The sequence below is a fragment of the Erinaceus europaeus genome, chromosome 18, assembly GCF_950295315.1.
Source record: "Erinaceus europaeus chromosome 18, mEriEur2.1, whole genome shotgun sequence".
In the NCBI taxonomy this organism is placed as follows: domain Eukaryota; kingdom Metazoa; phylum Chordata; class Mammalia; order Eulipotyphla; family Erinaceidae; genus Erinaceus; species Erinaceus europaeus.
In genome coordinates this window covers 4,715,629-4,736,237 of record NC_080179.1, presented here as the reverse complement: position 1 = coordinate 4,736,237, position 20,609 = coordinate 4,715,629, and the positions used below count along the sequence as shown (strand labels likewise).

The following is a 20,609-nucleotide window of genomic DNA, read 5'->3' as shown; positions in this document are numbered from 1 at the left end:
TTAATTGGGGAAGGTTGATTGTTTGCAGAGCAGGCTCTGACACAGGCACCACCTCTTAGGTGACACCTCATAGGTGTCGGAGATTGTCTCCCAGACGCCAGTTAGGTGGATGAATCTTTTTGTTGCTGTTTGTTTGTTTTTTTCTTTTTCATCTTGCACTTTGGGGTACCTTCCTTCTGCCTACCTCTGTTTCCTTCCTTCTGCCTACTTTGAGGTGAATCCTAACACTTTCTCTTGCTCCTTTAGTTGCACAGCTAGGTTGCTCATTTCAAGCCTTCCCCTTTTTTGATGTGCGCATTTATTACTGTAAACATTCGTTTAGCACTGCTTCCTCACAGTCATAGCGCTTCCTTATGTCCTGCCGCCTTCATTTGCATTTACCTCAAGGTATTTTCTAATTTCCTTTCTGATTTCTTCTTTGACCCCCTAGTGGCTCCCAGAATGTATTGCTTACGTTTTGAATATTGTCAATTGCCCTGTTTACCCCATCGCTACTTGGTTTTTACTTTTTATAAGTTATTTATTTATTTATTCCCTTTTGTTGCCCTTGTTGGTTTTTATTGTTGTAGTTATTGATGTCGTCGTCATTAGATAGGACAGAGAGGGGGAGAGAAAGATAAACAATCGCTTGTGAAGCGACTCCCCTGCAGGTGGGGAGCTGGGGGCTTAAACCAGGATCCTTACACCGGTCCTTGCACTTTGCGCCACTGCACTTAACCTGCTGCGCTACCACTTGACTCCCAGTTTCTACTTTTATTCCATTGTGGTCAAATGAAATGGAAGGAAGGAAGGAAGGGAGGGAGAAAGGCCAGAAGGGAGGAAGGGAGAAACTGTTATGTCTTAGTGTTAAATTTGCTGCTGTTGATCTTGTTGAATGACTGCACTCATCCTTAGAGCAGACGCAGGTCTGTCTAGGCTGAAGATGTGTCTACTGTTGCTGCTGTCTGAAATGGGCTATGAGTGTCTCTCAGAGATTTTGGTCTGCAGTGTTGTTCAAGTCGTCTGTATCCTTACTGCTCTCTTCTTTCTGGGTTTCCTGTTTATTACTGGTCTTGGTTTGAAAAGAGAACAGTTGATAAACCTTGTGAGAGTCATTACACTGCATAAGAGATGATTGAGGTAGCTTCTTTTAGAATGCTTTCAGGAGAAATAAAGGAAAATTTGAAGAAGAAATCCCCAGTGGAAAACAAAATGTGGTTTTCTGGTCAATGAAAATAAAAGGGAAAGCTGAAATTAAATACTGTAGTAAAGTAATAGCAGTGTAGTTTTCCAATATCTAGGAGAACATATTGATTGTTTCAGGGATCCAAGATAGAAAATGTCTCATCTGAAAGCTACTTTGTAAGTGGGATTGAGAGGTTTGGGTAATCAGGAGGCAGTTATTAAATGCTCGTTTGATGAAGGAGAATTTTCAGAAGTGGTGGTAGGTTCTTGACAAAGACTACATGGAGAAAGATATTTAAGGCACATGCAAGGTCAGAGTCATGAATGTCCAAAGAAAGTAAGTAGGCCATACTTTAAGATCTAGACTGTACAAGCCCTTGTGCATCTTACATGACAATGGGTGTTTTCTGGTGTGTTTTTTTGTAAGTGACTGAAAAGAAACTAGTTTCAGAAAATTAACAAAATAAAAATAAAAGTTCTCATAGCAGTTGGACACTGACTCAAATTACATTTACTAGGTGTGTAGTTGAAGAGTAGTCCCATCACTTGCACAGAATATGGCCAGGAAAGTCAAGATAAAAAAGTCATTTCTAATGTAGGTGAAGCAGCACCTGACTGGCAGTCGGAAGGCACCTTCCTTCTTTTAAAGACTGCAAAAAATTACTACCTGCCATTACTCTTTAAAAAGTAAGGTGAAGGAGGGCGGGTTAAGCACACATGGCGTGAGGCGCAAGGATCGGGGTTCGAGCCCCTGCTCCCCACCTGCAGGGGGCCACCTCACAAGTGCTGAAGCAGGTCTGCAGCTGTCTATCTTTCTCTCCTCCGGTCTGTCTCCTCTCTCAGTTTCTTTCCGTCCTGTCCAACAACAACAACAAGGGCAACAAAAATGGGAACAAATGGCCTCCAGGCACAGTGAATTCGTAGTACAGGCACTGAGCGAGCCCCAGCGTGGCAAAAAAAAAGTAAAGATTAACTTTTTTTTTGGATAAATTACATCTTTGAGTGGTTCAAAAATGAACGCACTGAGAAAGTAGAATGAAGACAATTACTCTCCGACTTGCCATTTTCCTAGTTCCCCAGTACTCCCTCCAGTAGCTAAAGTAACTGTTACTGATGCTCGTAATATTTAGGGAAACTCATTCCTCTAGTTAAAAATGAATATATGATAAAATAAGCATTTAAACAGAATGAGAGTAAGGACAAGAGATTTTTAATTCAGAATTGGGCTGAATAGATGTACCCAAACTGGAATACTTTTTAAAAAGTCTATAACTACTCAGCAATAACCTTTGATTCTTGTGCTTACTGCGTTGCTTTTTCTTGTAGCAATAGGAGTGATATTGTCATCGGATTAGCTAATTTTGTATAAAAACCTTATTTGTGTAAAATCTAGCACTTTATGCAAAATATTTAGCAGTGTCTTTTTTTTTTTTTAAGAATTTATTCATGAAAAAGATAGTAGAGAGAGAGAGAGAGAGAGAGCCAGCCATCATTCTGCTACATGTGCTGCTGCTGGAACTCAGGACCTCATACTTGAGAGTCCAGTGGTTTAACCCCTACGCCACCACCCTGACCTTTATCGGTGTCTTAGTAATAAACGTGTATAGACAATTTTATTGTCTTATTGCCAGTATGGAAAAAAGATTGCCTTTCCTTACATTTGTCCTGCTTTTTCTGAACCAGTCAGAACATATATTTACTAAGTACACATAGCAAAGTAGTTGAATTAAATCGCAATATCTTGAAAGCATTGTGAGCTTGTGCCTTTTAAGAGATGTAAATGTGCGCTACTTACTTAGCACACCTGAACATCTACTTTGCATGAAGCCTGGCTGCAGTCCAAGCCAAATTTTGATCAGCAATGGCTCTTGATTTCATGTTTTAGAAGGTCACTTTGCCCAGTGAGTATTATTTGAACTGTATTTTTAAGTTAACTGTGCTTGGTGTAGATATGACCTGGTTTCTCCTGTTGTCACAAATCGCCCACACACCTGGGGTTGAGTAATCAAATGCTGGGTCATTTCATTGGGCTTCGTTTTGGTCACGTAATATATATTATATTGGTGAAGCAAGAACAGAGGCGAGATCCATCTGACCAGCCTCCATGAACTGCACAGTGTGGGCGGACTGCTGTATTTTGGAGGGTGTTTCTGCACTGTCATCATTCTGACGAGAGTCAGATTCTCACTTGGCACACCCAGGTGCTCTGACTGTGTGCGACCTAGATAGAAAATATATGCGATATGTGTGTATATTTTTAGCACGTGATACACTTCCAGCCCAAGGGAAAAATCCATGAAGAACATTAGAAGTGGAAAGAAACGAGGGGCCAGGTGGTGGTGGCACATCTGGTTGAGTGCACATGTTACAATGCTCAAGGACCCAGGTTCAAGCCTCCAGTCCCCACCTGCGGGGGAGGGAAGCTTCACGAGTGGTGAAGCAAGGCTGCAGGTGTCTCTCTGTCTCTCTCCCTCTCTATCCCCCTGTTCCTCTCGATTTCTGGCTGCCTCTATCCAATTCTTCTTCTTCTAGCGTTTGCCCTTCTTCCGTAGCCAATTAACAGCGTCAGGTTGAACCTGATGTAAAGTTTCGAGACCTCCTTTGAATCTGGAGAGGTGGCAGTAGTTGACTATCCTCTATCCAATAATAAAGGTAATAAAAATTAAAAAAAAAGTGAAAAGAAACATTTGTATGTTAGAGATTGTGAAATGGTGGGGGAAACAGATGAAACATTTTGCTGATAAGAAGGTTGTACTTACAGATCCCATCTCTTCTGTGCCTCTAATTCTTAATTAGCATCACCTGGTGTGTTCTTGTGTAACATATCCTGCTTGGAAAATGAATCTTAGTCGCCTAAGGAATAGTAAGCGGTTAACTTGTGGGCAGACTTCTTTGTGATTAATTGCTGTCCTAATTGGAATGCATTTGGAAAATGCTGCTAACTGAATCCTGTTGATCTGACGAGGTAATTCCCCAGTATGCAATGATCAGAACTTCTGCAGGGTTTTCTTTTAAGTAAAAGATTGTTCCCACTCCACAGTCTTTTTCTAGAACCCGTCTGCTCACATGGTCTTAATACAATATTGTCAGTTAGTAAAATAGCAGCTTTGCATAAAATCAGTATGTAACCCTCTACTGTGAACTGAAATAAAATAAACTGTGATTTTTATATTAGAAATGTCACAGGCTTAATTGGCATATCGCATCAAAGTAAAAGACTCTGGGGTGGGTGGGTGGGGAGAATGCAGATCCAAGAAGGATGACAGAGGACCTAGCGGGGGTTGCATTCTTATGTGGAAAACTGGGAAATGTTATGCATGTTCAAACTATTGTATTTACTGTTGAATGTAAAACATTAACTCCCCAATAAATAAATAAAAAAAAAGGAATGTCACAGGCTTTATAACTATTTGTGTAAGAATTTTAAAACATCCAGTTTGGGCTTGGGGAGACAGTCATATGGTTCTGGAAAAGACTCTTATACCTGAGGCTCTGAGGTCCCAGGTTCAGTCCCCAGCACCACCAGCAGCCAGAGCTGAGCAGGGCTCTGGGCTCTCTTTCACTAAAAACAAGTAACATTTTAAAATATATTAAAACATCTTCTTTAAATGTTTAACAAATTGTTTCTATGTACATATGTATACATGTATGTGTCCATGTGTATGCCTGAAAGGTAGTATAACGTTAAAGAGAAACATTTTGTAAGGTGGTGTTGTTTTTGTTTGTTTGTTTGTCTCTAGGGTTATGGCTGGGGCTCCTGCCTGCACTACCAATCCACTGCTCCTGGAGGCCACCTTTTTCCATTGTTGTTGCCATTGCTGTTGTAGTTGGATAGGACAGAGAGAAATGGAGAGAGGAGGGGAAGACAAAAGATGGGGAGAGAAAGACAGACACCTGCAGACCTGCTTCACCTCCCGTGAAGTGACCCCCCCCCCCCACGCAGGTGAGGAGCCGGGGGCTCCAACCAGAGTCTTTGTGCGCTTAACCCACTGCGCTGCTGCCCGGCTCCCTATTTATTTTATTTATTTGTTTTTCTAACTTCTCATCACCAGGGTTTCACCATTCTAAGCTGACTTTTACAGATAGATTGGGGGCTTGAACCAGGTCCTTGCAAATGGTAAATAGTGATCTCCCATGACTGAACTGTCTCCCAGCCCCTGGCCTGATTTAAATGATGAGGAATTTTGTTTGGAGCGTTTATTGATGCCCTCAAAGTCATTGAGATTATCTAGCATATCACATGACCATAGATGATTATACATAAAATTTTTGTCAGTCAGAGACTCTGAGAACTCCCATTTGGGGCCTAGGACGGGACTCTAAATCACTACTAACACTGACTATAGAGAAAAAGCCGCTGGGAAGAGCTTTGGAGGGAGAAAGGCCAGGGCGTTAAATCCGGGCTTCGTGACCTACAGTCTGTAGCTCTTTGAGTAAGACGGCGTCTTTGAACTTGCGTTTCCTCATCCACAAAAGGTGTTATTACTTAGTGAATCTGTTGTGAAAATGAGTAGTGGTTGCTTAGAAAGCACTTTATAAATTATAAATTCATAGTAAAGCCTTGGGGATAAGGGAAAGCGTTTTTCCTTTTATACTAAATCTTTTTTTTTTTTTTTTGTATTGAGGAGTTTCATTATCTTTGCTTTTACAAGCAAGTTTGTCTTTGAGGTTCAAAAAGCAGGTGATCTACATGTGACAGAGCTCAGTAAGCTAAATCAGTGATCATCCTCCCTTCTTTCTGTTGCGCATCCGAGTGAAGCCATCCTGTGGTTCTGCAGCTGTCTTTGAAGAGAAGTGCAGGTCATTCGCTAGCATAATATCAAAATATAAAGCAGCAAGAGTTCTCGAACACAAGCACGAAATTAAAGAATCTCAAGGTATTATATATGGTAAGAAGGATGAGAAAAACAAACAAACAAAAAATGTAAGAAACATTAAGAGTAGAGAGAAAATGGCATCGCTTAACAAGACGCACGTGTGTGGATGTGCTGTGCAGAAATATGTCACACGTGATTTGTAGCCAAACACGTCTAAGCTTTTCACAACTGTTCTTGGCTCAACGTTCTTTGCTTAAGCACTCTCGATCCATTTCATCCTCTTCTCTCATACTTTAAACCCGTCTCTATATATTTTTATTGATTCAGTTTCTTCTAGCGTTTGCCCTTCTTCCGTAGCCAGTCAACAGTGTCAGGTTGAGCCTGATGTCAAGTTTCGAGACCTCCTTTGAATCTGGAGAGGTGGCCGTCATTGATTATGTGGGTCATAAGTCTGTCTGGAGCCGCGGGGGCAGTTCGGGTCGTCTCTGGCTCCCCAGCGATGGAACATAGCGGCGCACCGGCCATGGCCTGTTCGATAGCGATTGAGGAGGGCCCAGTCATAACGTGCCAGGTCAAAGCCGGGTTGACGCTTGCTTGATCATTACGCAGTAATGATCGTTAAGACCCGTAGGGCAAGAGGGCTACAATTCCACACAGTTCCCACCACCAGAGTTCCGTATCCCATCCCCTCTATGGGAAGTTTTCCTGTTCATTATCCCTCTGGGAGCCTGGACCCAGGATCATTCTGGGGTGCAGAAGGTGGGAGGTCTGGCTGCTGTAATTGCTTCCCCACTGGACTTGGCCTCACAGTGCTTGTTGTTTTCCTAGTTTTATCCATCTCTTTTGGTTTCTGTCGCTGGTCTGTAGGTGGCGCTGGGGTCTGCTTTGTGAGTGAGTTGGAAGTGAGGAGGTGTTTTGAAGAAGAGAAGCAGTGTCATGGCGGTGCCAGATGTCTCTGGAAGAGCCCCGGCCTGGGAGGGTGTGGAGAACGCGTGGAGGATCTCAGGTCCTCAGATCTCCTTCTCTTCCGAGACGGTTTCCTGAAAGCTGGGTTAACTCTGCCGTGAGGTGAAAGCCCCGTTCACAACTGCAGGGCAGTCTGACCCCGGACCACTAGGTTCCCGATGGCAGCAGGGTGCCTGAAGAGTTTGGTTGCTTCCCTGCTGCCATGGGGAACCTGGTGCACAATGTGCAGCTCCTCGGGCCCTCCAGAAGGCTCCCTGGGCATTTCTGAGGGCGCGTGGCTTCTACAGCCCTAAGCAGCAGTCCCCAGCTCCGGTTTTTGTTTTGTTTTTTAAGGCTACTTGAGTTACTGAATGGTTTCACATGGGCCCTTTAAATATTTCACATGGATTTGAAGCAATCGCAAACATAGCACCTGCTGGCAATCCAGTGATGCGTTTCCGCTGACTACCTTCTCTCCTCCGCCTCCTCCTGCTCCCGCTCCCGCTCCCACTCCCACCGTCCGTCCGTCCACATGCTCACCAGCCCTCAGATAGTCAGGTTTCTTTCTTTACCCAAAATCATGACTCTTCTCTGAAGTTTGTCGAGTCATTTTGTCATGATACTCGTCTTCTGAAGGAGAGCCAGAGCTCTGCTCCCAAAGTCCCATCAGTCAACGTTTTTGTCTGTGCAGTTCACTTAGGCGTGTGTAGGTTCTCTGGATATTAAAAGTAGTTCCAAAGGTGACTTAAAGAGCTTGTGTTTTCCCAAACTTTGATACTAGTTTCCTCATCCTATGGAAATCTACAGCATAACTGTTTTCTGCAGTAAAATAGTAATACTGGATCAAGACCAGCAATTTGACTTAAATGTTCTCTGAAGTTTAGCATTAGAAAAGGGAAGCGGACTGATGTTGTATTAAAACTGTTTTATGCCAGGTGCTGTCATGCGGGTTTGCATTTTATGTTTCCATCTTTCAATAGCCCTGGGAGATGATTTTTTTAACCATCTTGTAAGGGAGAACACTGAGATTGGGGAAAGTCAAATAGATTGCACCCTGCAGCCAGAGGGCTGTCAGACTCGTAGCATCTCTTCCAAATGACACTGAAATGCAAGCTGGGTCCACGGCCATCCCACCCTGAGCATGCCTGAGATGATGTGTCTGAAAATGCAGCCTGGGCGCTAATGCCAAGTACGGAGCTAAACGGTGTAACTACTTGAGTTTGGTGAATGTCAATTGTGTTAAGGCCATCTGCTTCGCTTTCTTCATAGGCGATTATTTGGCAGAAAACTAGAGTATCTGATCATAAAGTGGCTCTCACCTCTGTTCTGGGGACAGCGGTCATGAGCAACATGGAGCCCTTTCAGTACAGCACTGAAGAATCTCAGGTATGCAGCAAAAATGTTAATCCTCACTTACTATGGAAACTACTCAGATATTCTCCTTTTGAGCTACTGGGATCACCAGAGAATTCTCCTTTAACATATGTATATGTGCAAGTTAAGAAAAGCAAATTAGATACAAAGCTTAATCTTCTCTTCCCAGGTCCACACCCGCTTTTTTGTTTGTTTGTTTGTTATCTTTTCTGTTTTTACATATTACGCCTCCACTAATTTTCTAATAAGTATCATTTGGGGAATCCCAGCCCTTTGCTTTGCAAGCTGTCTCCTTTTCCTTTTCTTGACCTGCTACTTTGAAGCAGCGCTTCTTGAGCCCCCGTAACATCAGGTCAGGGCACCACCTCCACTCTTGTCCTTTGCTCTGTCATCATAGCTGCTCTACTTTCGTGATCAACATCCTCCTCTTTCTTTCCTATTTCAGTGGAGTATTTCTCCTGTCGTTTTTATTTGTGATCATTTTTATTTGTAAGATCACAGCATGTAGTTGCACACTACACCCACCAACAAAGTTCTGGATCCCAGTCCTCCCACCTCCCGAAGATCACCAGTGTAGTCCTCACAAGTCGGAAGCCAGTTGCTTGCTTCTGGGTTTTCGTCCCCCCCCCCCCCACCACCCACCCACCCATATTCATGTCCTTTTTTTTTTTTAACGTGGTGCCAGAGATGAAACTCACATTCCCACACACCGAGCTGCCTACTGTGTACTACGGAATTACCTCCTTGGCCATCTTTCTTCTCTTCTTCCTCCTTCTCGTGTTCTTTCTCCTCCTTTTCCCTTTTCTCCTTCTTCTTCCTCTTTTTTTTTTTTTTTAATTTTTAGCACAAAATTAGATATTTGAATTGCTTCATGACATTGATCTTGGGGTATATTTATAGAAGAATCAATATGGTTTTTGTGCTTTCTTATTTTTTTTAACCCTGAAGGTTCTTGATTCTATTGGATGATTGGCTTCCTCTTGTCTGTCTGTCTGTCTGTCTGTCTATCTTGTCGTTATTGTTGATGAAATAGTCTTTTTTGCTACTAGGTCCCCTTCATTGCAGCATTGAATTCCTAGTTAATACTTTAAGTGTTGTTTGGAAGCTGGTGCTTAATCATACCCTAACTGAAGAGTAACTCAGGCCCGTTAGTGACCAGCTAAAATGCCTATAGAAAGATCACAGGGGAGACGGGCGGTAGCGCAGCAGGTTAAGCGCAGGTGGCGCAAAGCACAAAGACCGGCATAAGGATCCCGGTTCGAGCCCTGGCCCCCCACCTGCCGGGGAGTCGCTTCACAGGCGGTGAAGCAGGTCTGCAGGTGTCTGTCTTTCTCTCCCTCTCTCTGTCTTCCTTCTCTCTACATTCCTCTCTCCCCCTCCTCTCTCCATTTTTCCTCTCTCCTATCCATTTCTCTCTGTCCTAGCCAACAACGACGACAACAATAATAACTACAACAATAAAAAAAAACAAAAAGACCACAGTGTGATGCAAGTCTTGTTTTTTCATGCCCCGTGAGTAATTAATAATTTCAGCAGACGTCATGGCACTCATGGCACCTCAGACTGATTGTGGGTGATGACTTGAGAGTAAGGGCACTATAAAAACTCTTGTGACTCCATGGAGCTTTGCCTGTACGCTCGTAACCCTGAACTCGAAACTAACAAAGGGTGCAGATGTGCTGTATCTGCGGTAGGTACCATGCTCTAGAGATCCTAGCTGTCATGCTTTGGTCTAATTATCAGAGCACTAGTAGGACCTAGATGCATCTTAGCTATGGGACCTCCTCCCAGACTTCCTGTAATGAAACAATGTCTGTACTCAAGGATGAAAAATACAGTTTTAAACTCAGATCACTGACTGTGTGGATAAGACTATCAAATGAGTCATACAGGTTTGTTTTTTTTTTTCCTGTTCTGTATTTAGATGTGTTGCCAGGTCTATATTTGATCATTGATCTTTTAAATACTTTTAAACATAGGATTACTTAAGTGCTGCTGATGTTCCGTTACAGACTCCAAATTTTGCTATGCCTTTATGTAGTCATTCTCAGAAGAATGATAGGGAACTTGCAAAGTATGCCTTACTGAGTAGTCTAGCTCTATGAACTTTCATAACATTAGACACTTCAGTGTCTTACTCAGTGGCCAACTCTGGTAGTATAAAAAGCAATAATTAGCAATATCACCGTTTTTTTTCTTTCATTTCTTATTCTCATATATTCAGGGTAATTTTTTTTTATCAGCACGCCCAGTAACCTTGCAGATACTAAGCACCCTCGCTCTGCTGGCTCAGCAGGTGCTTTAAGAAAGCTCTCATGTTACCTGGTAAATCATACAACCATTTATAAATGCTGTGAAGTTTTACAGCTAATTAAGTCGTATCATTTTATAATGGGTTATCCAGCTTTGTTAATTTACTTTTAAAAACTGACACAATTTGGCCCTGTGACAGTAATGCACTTAGTGATCTAAAATTGGTAACACATCTCCTTAAACATTTATTTCCAAGGGCAACGATAGGCATAGACATAGGTGGCAGCCTGTGGACTCTGTCGGTAAGGAGGCTATGGTTTCTGCTTAACTAAAAATAGCACCTCTCTGCCTCTTGCTTTTCTAAGTTGACATCTTACTGTGTTTCTTAAGAGGTTAATAAAACACATCTGCTTCCGTTTGTTTCCAACAAGAGAGAAAAAGCACTTTGTAAACTACAGGTTAATTCTCAAGGCACATAGTTCCCAGAGAGTAGGGTAGGGTAGGGTAGGGTAGGGTAGGGTAGGGTAGGGTAGGGTAGGGTAGGGTAGGGTAGGGTAAAGTAGAGTAGGGTAGGGTAAAGTAGAGTAGAGTAGAGTTAGTAGAGTTAGTAGAGTAGAGTAGAGTAGAGTATAGCTAGTATAGTAGAGTATAGTTAGTATAGTTAGAGTATAGTATGTATAGTATAGTTAGTAGAGTAGAGTATGTATAGTATAGTATAGTTAGTAGAGTATGTATAGTATAGTTAGTAGAGTATAGTATGTATAGTATAGCTAGTATAGTATAGTTAGTATTGTATAGTATAGTTAGTAAAGTATAGTAGAGTATAGTTTGTATAGTAGAGTAGAGTTAGTATAGTATAGTAGAATAGAGTAGAGTTAGTAGAGTAGAGTTAGTAGAGTAGATTATAGTTAGAGTAGAGTAGAGTAGAGTAGAGTAGAGTAGAGTAGAGTTAGTATAGTATAGTATGTATAGTATAGTTAGTATAGTATAGTATAGTATATAGTATAGTTAGTATAGTATGTATAGTATAGTTAGTATAGTATAGTATAGTATGTATAGTAGAGTTAGTATAGTAGAGTTAGTATAATATAGTATGTATTGTATAGTTAGTATAGTATGTATAGTATAGTTAGTATAGTATAGTATGTATAGTATAGTATGTATAGTATAGTTAGTATAGTATAGTTAGTATAGTATAGTTAGTATAGTATAGTTAGTATAGTATAGTATGCATAGTATGTATAGTATAGTATGTATAGTATAGTTAGTATAGTGTGTATAGTATAGTTAGTATAGTATAGTTAGTATAGTATAGTATGCATAGTATGCATAGTATGTATAGTATAGTTAGTATAGTATAGTATGTATAGTATAGTTAGTATAGTATGTATAGTATAGTTAGTATAGTATAGTTAGTATAGTATAGTATAGTATGTATAGTTAGTATAGTATAGTATGTATAGTATAGTATAGTTAGTATAGTATGTATAGTATAGTTAGTATAGTTAGTATAGTATAGTATGTATAGTATAGTTAGTATAGTATGTATAGTATAGTTAGTATAGTATGTATAGTATAGTTAGTATAGTATAGTTAGTATAGTATAGTATAGTATGTATAGTTAGTATAGTATAGTATGTATAGTATAGTATAGTTAGTATAGTATGTATAGTATAGTTAGTATAGTTAGTATAGTATAGTATGTATAGTATAGTTAGTATAGTATGTATAGTATAGTTAGTATAGTATGTATAGTATAGTTAGTATAGTATGTATAGTATAGTTAGTATAGTATAGTATGTATAGTATAGTATAGTTAGTAAAGTATAGTTAGTAAAGTATAGTTAGTATAGTATAGTATGCATAGTATAGTATGTATAGTATAGTATGTATAGTATAGTTAGTATAGTATGTATAGTATAGTTAGTATAGTATGTATAGTATAGTATAGTATGTATAGTATAGTTAGTATAGTATGTATAGTATAGTATAGTATGTATAGTATAGTTAGTATAGTATAGTATAGTATGTATAGTATAGTTAGTATAGTTAGTATAGTATGTATAGTATAGTTAGTATAGTATAGTATGTATAGTATAGTTAGTATAGTATAGTTTGTATAGTATAGTTAGTATAGTATGTATAGTATGTATAGTATAGTATGTATAGTATAGTTAGTATAGTATAGTATGTGTAGTATAGTATGTATAGTATAGTATGTATAGTATAGTTAGTATAGTATAGTATGTGTAGTATAGTATGTATAGTATAGTATGTATAGTATAGTTAGTATAGTATAGTATGTGTAGTATAGTTAGTATAGTATAGTTAGTATAGTATAGTGTAGTTAGTATAGTTAGTATAGTATAGTTCTTTAGACCTTTAGCTAAAAATCCCACTTTTAAAAATATTTTCTTATTTGTTTATTAGACAGGACAGAGAAAATTTGAGAGGGAAGGAGAGGTAGAGGAAGAGATAAAGAGATACCCTGCTTCACCTCTCCTTAAGTACTTCCCGGCTGCAGATGAGGGCCAGGGATTTGAACCAGGGCCGTGCACATAGTGGCATGTGTGTTCCACCAGGTCCGCACCACCATCCAGCCCCTAATCCATTTTTTAAAAAGAAAACGCCATGTTTTAGTGTATGTTGCCAGACTTGTGGGGCAGTATGCTTACTGTTAACTTTGCATGTTGGTTCTGTGTTGTTGTAGATCTGTCTAAGTGGCTTTCTTCCAAAGCACAGTGCAGACCATTCCTTCACCAGTCTTTCAACTCCAGAAAGGAGTTTCATCTTCATAAACGGTCGACCAGTCCACCACAAAGACATATTAAAGGTAATCCAGTTTAGAAAAATAGGTCATTTGGAGCAAAAATGAAAGTAGCTCTTACTTGTCATGTAGTTAGGAGGGTTACTTTTAAGAAATCACTCTAAAATAATATTAAGAGGTAATAATGGGGTACAATACCATGCCTTAAGTTTTGTGCGTAAGATTCTTCATTAACTATTCACAGTGGTTCTGTGACGAATTACTGTTCTTACTGATAGCGAGGAAATGGCTATGTTCGTGACTTGTTAGCACTGCATAGTCAGGAAGTAACAGTTTGAATTTGGACCCTGGGCATGGAAATTTTCCATGATATCCTGGTCTTTGAACCATGAAGTCAGCTGTATCGAATATTATTGAGTGTTTCTACTCCATGAGTCCGAGAGCACTAGCTACTGTCTGCTTTGTAGATGCTGCCTCGCCTGATGGACAGTTATATCCCCTCATACGCTCAATTGAAACACGTTTTATGATGGTCTTTTAAATATGACGGCGTTTGTTCACATGTCTTTCACTCATTGCATCTGTTCTAGTTAATCCGACATCATTATAATCTGAAATGTCTGAAGGAATCAACTCGTTTATATCCCATTTTCTTTTTGAAAATTGATGTTCCTGCAGCAGACGTGGATGTAAATTTAACACCAGATAAAAGTCAAATATTGTTACAGAATAAGGTAATCTTTCTCAGAAAAATATTTATTTGTGCTATGTACAGATTTATTCCATCCTAGTAATTTTCACGGGGAAAAGTTTTGCTTGCTTATATTATTTCCTTTTAAAGAAATATTTGAGATCTTGTTTTGCTTGTTTTCATCGTTTTCCCTGACAGTTGCTAATTTGTACCTTTAGGAAGCTGTTTTAATTGCTCTTGAAAGCCTCATGATGACTTGTTACGGATCACTACCTGGTACAGATTCTCATGACAGTAATAAAACAGATGCTTTCTCAGCTGACACAGACACTCCCAAAACGGCAGAAACAGATGTGCTTATAAATAAGGTGGACTCATCTGGAAATCATTATCCAAATGTTGAGACTTCGGCCATTCCTTCCCCAAATGACGGGTGTAGTGGTAATACTGGAAAAAGCACTAATCGCTGTGTAAACCATCAGAGACAGGACAACCATTTTAGTTGTGACGAGTCTAACACTAGTAACACTAGGAATACATTTCAAGAAATCTCGGCAGCTAACTCCCCACATGAGGATGCTCAGAAGGACTGCGGTCAGACACGTGTGGTAGAGCCTAGGAAGCACTCCCAAGCAGAAAATGGCGGCCACAGTCTTGTGGATGAGGGTGGGAAAAGTGAGGAAGAAAACGTTGCTGAGAAGTCTTTGGAAGTTTGTGCAGATGACTGGAGCAAGGGAGACTTGTTTAAAAGTTCAACTGGAGAAAGCATGGAGCCTGTGAAAATCTTAGGGCCTCATGAGAGTTCCGGGTGTAGAGTAGGCAGCAGTGATCACCGCCTTCCAAGTCAGGAGCACCAGGATCTCAGTGAAGGTCCTTGTAACAAAAAGCCAAACGTAATAGAGACCAAATCTGGACAAGTCACAGCTTATGACTTAATTAGCAATCGAATAATCAGGAAGCCAATGTCAGCAAGAGCCCTTTTTGTACAGGATCACCGTGCTCAACTTCTCTCACAACACTCCAAGATCATCTTGGAGGAGGCTACACTAGAAGCTGAAGAACTGTGGAAGACGTTGAGTGAAGAGGAAACTCTGAAGTAAGTTTCCAGAGTTTGCATGTGACCTGACTGCTTGGATGTTTTCCTTCTATATGACTCACTGCTTAGAGTAGTTTTAAACTTTATGGAAAAGCAGGTTGGGAAATATTCTTTGGCTTAGGTGGAATACCTTTTTTGGTATTGCGTTTTGCTAATTTAGATATTTTTTTGGGGGGGGGGTCCTGATACAATTTTCTTTTATAAGGTTTTTCTATTCTTAATTTAAAAATCACCATTTTCTTCTATTTCTTTTTGATCTTATGTTAAGTAATCTATAATAGAACTTTTCTTTTTTTTTTTTTTTAATTAATTAACAAAACCATAGGGTAGGAGGGGTACAACTCCACACAATTCCCACCGCCCAATCTCCAGAAAGAACTTTTCTTTTTTTAAGCATTTTTATTAAACAGTTATAGCACTGATATTTTTAGGAAATATGTTGCCTGCTCCCCTTTTTAAATTGATCTCCAAAATATGTAACACAGTTTAAAAGTTACAAATGTTGCAGATTCAGTTTTCAAACTATGGTGGATTTTCTTGGTTAGATAAGCAAGTGATTTACTCTATTTTTATTCAAACTGTTTCTGACTTGTCATCTTTAGATTAGCTGAATAAATACTGCAAAATAATATGATGGGTATTTCTAATTGACTTTGGGACCCTAGTTGTAAAAAACAAAATATGTTTTGAATGAATTAGCCCACCAGAAAAGGAGGAGATAGGTTCCTTTTTGTTATTTATTGTTGTCTAAGTCATCTCAATACTACTTCAAACATCTGAAGAAAAATTAAACACAGTCTGTCATTCAGCTGATAAATTCTGATGATAGTTTACTTGATGCTGGACAGGTTTTTTTTTTTTTTAAGTTTTCTTTTCATTAGATTTTATTTTTTCAGTCTTAGAAGTTCGAGACTATCCATTTAAAATAACAAGGACTTTCACTAACGCCACAAGGCACAAACCTCTATAAGTTATTTCTCTCTTCCCCTTCTTTATTTGTTTTTTCTTTTCTTTTTGCCTCCAGGGTTATCACTGGGGCTCAGTGCCTGCACTATGAATCCACTGCTCCTGGCGGCCATCTTTTCCATTTTCTTACAGGATAGGACAGAGAAATTGAGAGGGGAGGGGAAGATAGAGAGGGGAGTGAAAAGATAGACACGTGCAGACCTGCTTCACTGCTTGTGAAATGATCCCCCTCCCCACCCCACAGGCTGGGAGCCAGTCGCTCAAACCAGAATCCCTACCTGGGTCCTTGCACTTTGTACTATGTGCATATTTAACCCGGTGTGCTTTGTTTTTTCCCAGGGATAGTTGTGCTTGCTTTCCAACACTCATAGAAGTGGGCTGATCATAACAGGAAGTTCATTCTCCTTTTCTCCCTCCATCACCTCCTGGTCATTGCTGCTTCCCCCAAGCCTCGACTCACTTCACTGCTCCTCAGCCACCAGGACTATCTGAAGCGAATCCTCAATTAATATCAACAGATGACACTGATTATACTTAAATAGACTCATATACTCATATATAATTATACTTAAATATACTCATAAATACTTAGGAGGTCACAAGTATATAGCTGTAATAAAGATATTATTCTCTAAGATGATAGATATAAAGCAGTTGTAACTTTTTCAAAATATGAATTTCATAAAAAATATTCAGCGTTCAGATCTTTAGTCATTTCACAAATTCAGATTTTCTTCCTTTTTCTGAAGCTTGTTTATCCGAATCGGAATGACTAGAGTGTCCATTAAGGTTCAAACATTGTCATCGTCTCTAGCTTCACTGGGCGACACAGAAGCGGTTTGCAGACAAGTGCTCATTCAACTTCTGATAGGACAAGCTTGCAGGCGTTTAGCTGCATTGACCAGGGAGGGGCTAAGGCAAAGGTCATGTGACAGTAGAGGAGGACCCTTGCCTCACTGACCTCCAACTGCCTCTGGTTCTTGCGATTCGCCCATGTTTACTGAGCGCACATCTTTCTGTTTCCTGAGTGACACTCAGCTACATAAATGCACCTCAGTGCACCCTGCCTCTGTTTGCTGAGCATTGAGGTAGTGTTCGGCAGGATGTCCCGATGAATAACATTGTCCTCCTTGACACATTTTACATGCCGTACCTTCCTGATGACCTCCGGGTCGCTGTGGAAGATTCTTCCTTATCTCTGGTATTATTTCTTGTTTCAAAATTTACTTCATCCTATGTTACTACAGTTACTCTGTTATGCTTACCATGGTGTGCATGGCGTTTTGTTGTTGTTGTTGTTATTTCTGTTATTTTACTTTCAGTCTGTGCCTTTATATTTAGTGCCTGGCAAATACAACTGGATTTTGCTTTAAAAAATTCACACTGACAGTAGTCTGGAAGGGACATAGTCGGCAGAGCACTTGACTTGTATGCATGAAGCCCCAAGTTCAATCCTCAGCACCCCCTAAGCTGGAATGATGTTCTGATTCTGCCCATCTCTCTCTAATAATGAAGTCCTAAAAAAAAAAAAAATCAGTCTGGCAGCCTGCCTTTTAATGGGATGCATTACTCTATTTAATACAGTGAGTGTTATGTACTGGGTGTGACTATGTGGTTCCTTGCTTGTTTTCTGCTCTTCCTCTGTTTTGTTCCTCTGCTCAGAGGGCGAGGGACAGCCTTCTTTAGGGCTTAAAGAACAGAGTTTGGGGCCAGGCAGTAGCGCAGCGGGTTAAGTGCACATGGCGCAAAGTGCAAGGACCAGGTGTAAAGATCAAGCCCAGTTCAAGCCCCCGGCTCCCCACCTGCAGGGGAGTCACTTCACAGGAGGTGAAGCAGGTCTGCAGGTGTCTGTCTTTCTCTCCCCCTCTCTGTCTTCCCCTTGTCTCTCCATTTCTCTCTGTACTACCCAACAATGATGACATCAATAACAATAATAACTACAACAATAAAAACAAGGGCAACAAAAAGGGAATAAATAAAATACTATATGCCGTTCATTTACCTTTAAAGTTAAAATATCACAACTTTACAAATAACATCCACCTTGCCACCCCTGTCTTTTCTGTGGTTTTCACATTACATACACTATAAACCTCTCTTCTAGAGGCTTTTTGTTTCAGTTACCTTTCAAAATCTAATAAAGCATTTGGAAGATTCTTATTTCTTCTATTTACCTACATTGTCACCATCTTTGGTCCCCATTATCCTCTCCTGTAACTGACAGCACATGTTGAAGCTTTCCCTTATCTGAAAATATTTCATCTTTATTTGTGAAGGATGTTTTTGCTGGATGTAGCTGAAGTCTTGATAGTTTTGGCATATAAAATATGGTATTCGTAGTCTTCTGGCTCTATACTGCTTCTGATGAGAAGTTAAATCTGCCATTTGTGGTGGTGTTCCACTCTTAACTGTTGTTATTATCTTGACATTATCTTTGGTTTTCCATTATCTTTGATTTGGTTTTGATAGTCTAAACTGTGTATTTCTTCTCTTAATGTTTTATTATTTTTTAATTTTTTAAATTTATTTGTTATTAGATAGAGACAGACAGAGATTGAGGGGTGATGGAGAGGGAGAGACAGAGAGACACCTACAGCCCTGCTTCACCATCTGTGAAGCTTTCCCTCTACAGGTGGGGACCAGAGGTTTGAACCTGTGTCCTTGTGCACTTTTACATGTGCAGTTAACCAGCTGCATCAGTGACTGCCCCCCTTTATATAAGATTTTATTTATTAGTGAGAAAGATAGGAGGAGAGAGAACCACAGCTGTGTATTTCTTTACATTTGTTCTTCTTAGAGTCCAGGGATCTTCTTATATCTGTAAAATACTGTATTAATCTAAATTAACTAATCAAGGTTTTTTTTTTACATATGTATAAATATATATATATATATATATACACATACATACATACATACATACATGTCAGATTGTTTCTTGTGCCATAGGTCACTAAGGTATCTTTTTTTTTTAAATTTTGTTCAGTCACAATTAAAATTTTTTTTTTTATAGGACAGAGAGAAATAGGGAGGGAGAAGAGAAAGACACCTGCAGTACAACCTCATCACTTGTGGTTCAGATCATTTTTATTAACCCTTTATTTTGCCAACTCTAATCTACTATTAACCCTACAAGCAAATATCTTTCAGATACGATATATTTTAGTTCTAGAATGCTTTCCATTTCGCTCTGATATAGTGGAGACTCTTCCCTCTTAGTCTCCCAGTATGATCACTTTTCCTTTAAGTCTTTATAAAATCTTTAATATTGGGGGACGGGGGGCTTTGTTTTTACAGAATTTCAGCTTCTGGGTCGCCTTGAGCCTGGTTCCCACTGACTATTTCTTCTCGATCGTGACCCATCATTCCTGTTTGTTTGCATGATGCCTTTGATGGTTTAATAGACACCATGTATAATATACTGCAGGAAATTATGAATCCTATTTCGTACTCTGTTGATTTCTGTTCTGCAAGGTGTTTAAATTACCCGTCACCTTGTGCTTATGAAAACTCTTGTTTTATACTTCATGAGGAAGAAGTTTTAAATGTGGCCTTTCGTTCCAGGGCATCTTCCTTAGTTCTAAGGCATAATTCTCCTTATCCCTAAGAAAACATGTCGGCTGCCTTCCATTTCCCATCATGAATCCACAGAGCGCTCAGAAAGGCATATGCTCGTGTGGCATTTAAACTTCACATTTAAGCGTCTTCTGCTACAGTCTCTAGCTCATCTAGCCCAGGTATGGTTGTTTTCCTCCCGACTCTCAGACAAGGGGTTTCCTTCCAGTTGTTTTGGAAGCAGGAAGCTCTGTGTCCTAGGACTCAAGAGAGTCCAATGCAGCTTCTGGATGGACTTTTTTTTTTTTTTTTTATTGGGGAATTAATGTTTTACATTCAACAGTAAGTACAATAGTTTGTACATGCATAACATTCCCCAGTTTCCCATATAACAATACAACCCCTACTAGGTCCTCTGAATCCTTCTTGGGCCTGTATTCTCCCCACCCACCCCAGAGTCTTTTACTTTGGTGCGATACGCCAATTCCATTTCAGGTTCTACTTGTGTTTGCTCTTCTGATCTTGTTTTTCAACTTCTGCCTGAGAGTGAGATCACCCCATATTCATCCTTCTTATTTCACTCAACATGATTTTTTCAAGGTCCATCCAAGATCGGCTGAAAACGGTGAAGTCACCATTTTTTACAGCTGAGTAGTATTCCATTGTGTATCTAGACCACAACTTGCTCAGCCACTCATCTGTTGTTGGACCCCTGGGTTGCTTCCAGGTTTTGGCTATTACAAATTGTGCCGCCAAGAACATATGTGTACACAGATCTTTTTGGATGGGTGTGTTGGGTTCCTTAGGATATATCCCCAGGAGAGGAATTGCAGGGTCATAGGGTAGGTCCATTTCTAGCCTTCTGAGAGTTCTCCAGACTGTTCTCCACAGAGGTTGGACCCATTGACATTCCCACCAGCAGTGCAGGAGGTTCCTTTGACCCCACACCCTCTCCAGCATTTGCTGCTGTTACCTTTTCTG

The 20,609-nt window shown here is 39.9% G+C and overlaps 1 protein-coding gene across 1 annotated transcript in view; it reads left to right on the top strand.

Annotated features, from left to right (window-relative positions):
* Positions 1–20,609, top strand: part of PMS1 (PMS1 homolog 1, mismatch repair system component) — a 53,186-nt gene that overhangs the window by 18,722 nt on the left and 13,855 nt on the right. The window contains exons 4-7 of the mRNA XM_060178280.1: positions 8,196–8,312; positions 13,264–13,386; positions 13,911–14,054; positions 14,230–15,107. Of these exons, the coding sequence (XP_060034263.1) occupies positions 8,196–8,312; positions 13,264–13,386; positions 13,911–14,054; positions 14,230–15,107 (1,262 nt within the window). The remainder of the gene's footprint in view (positions 1–8,195; positions 8,313–13,263; positions 13,387–13,910; positions 14,055–14,229; positions 15,108–20,609) is intronic.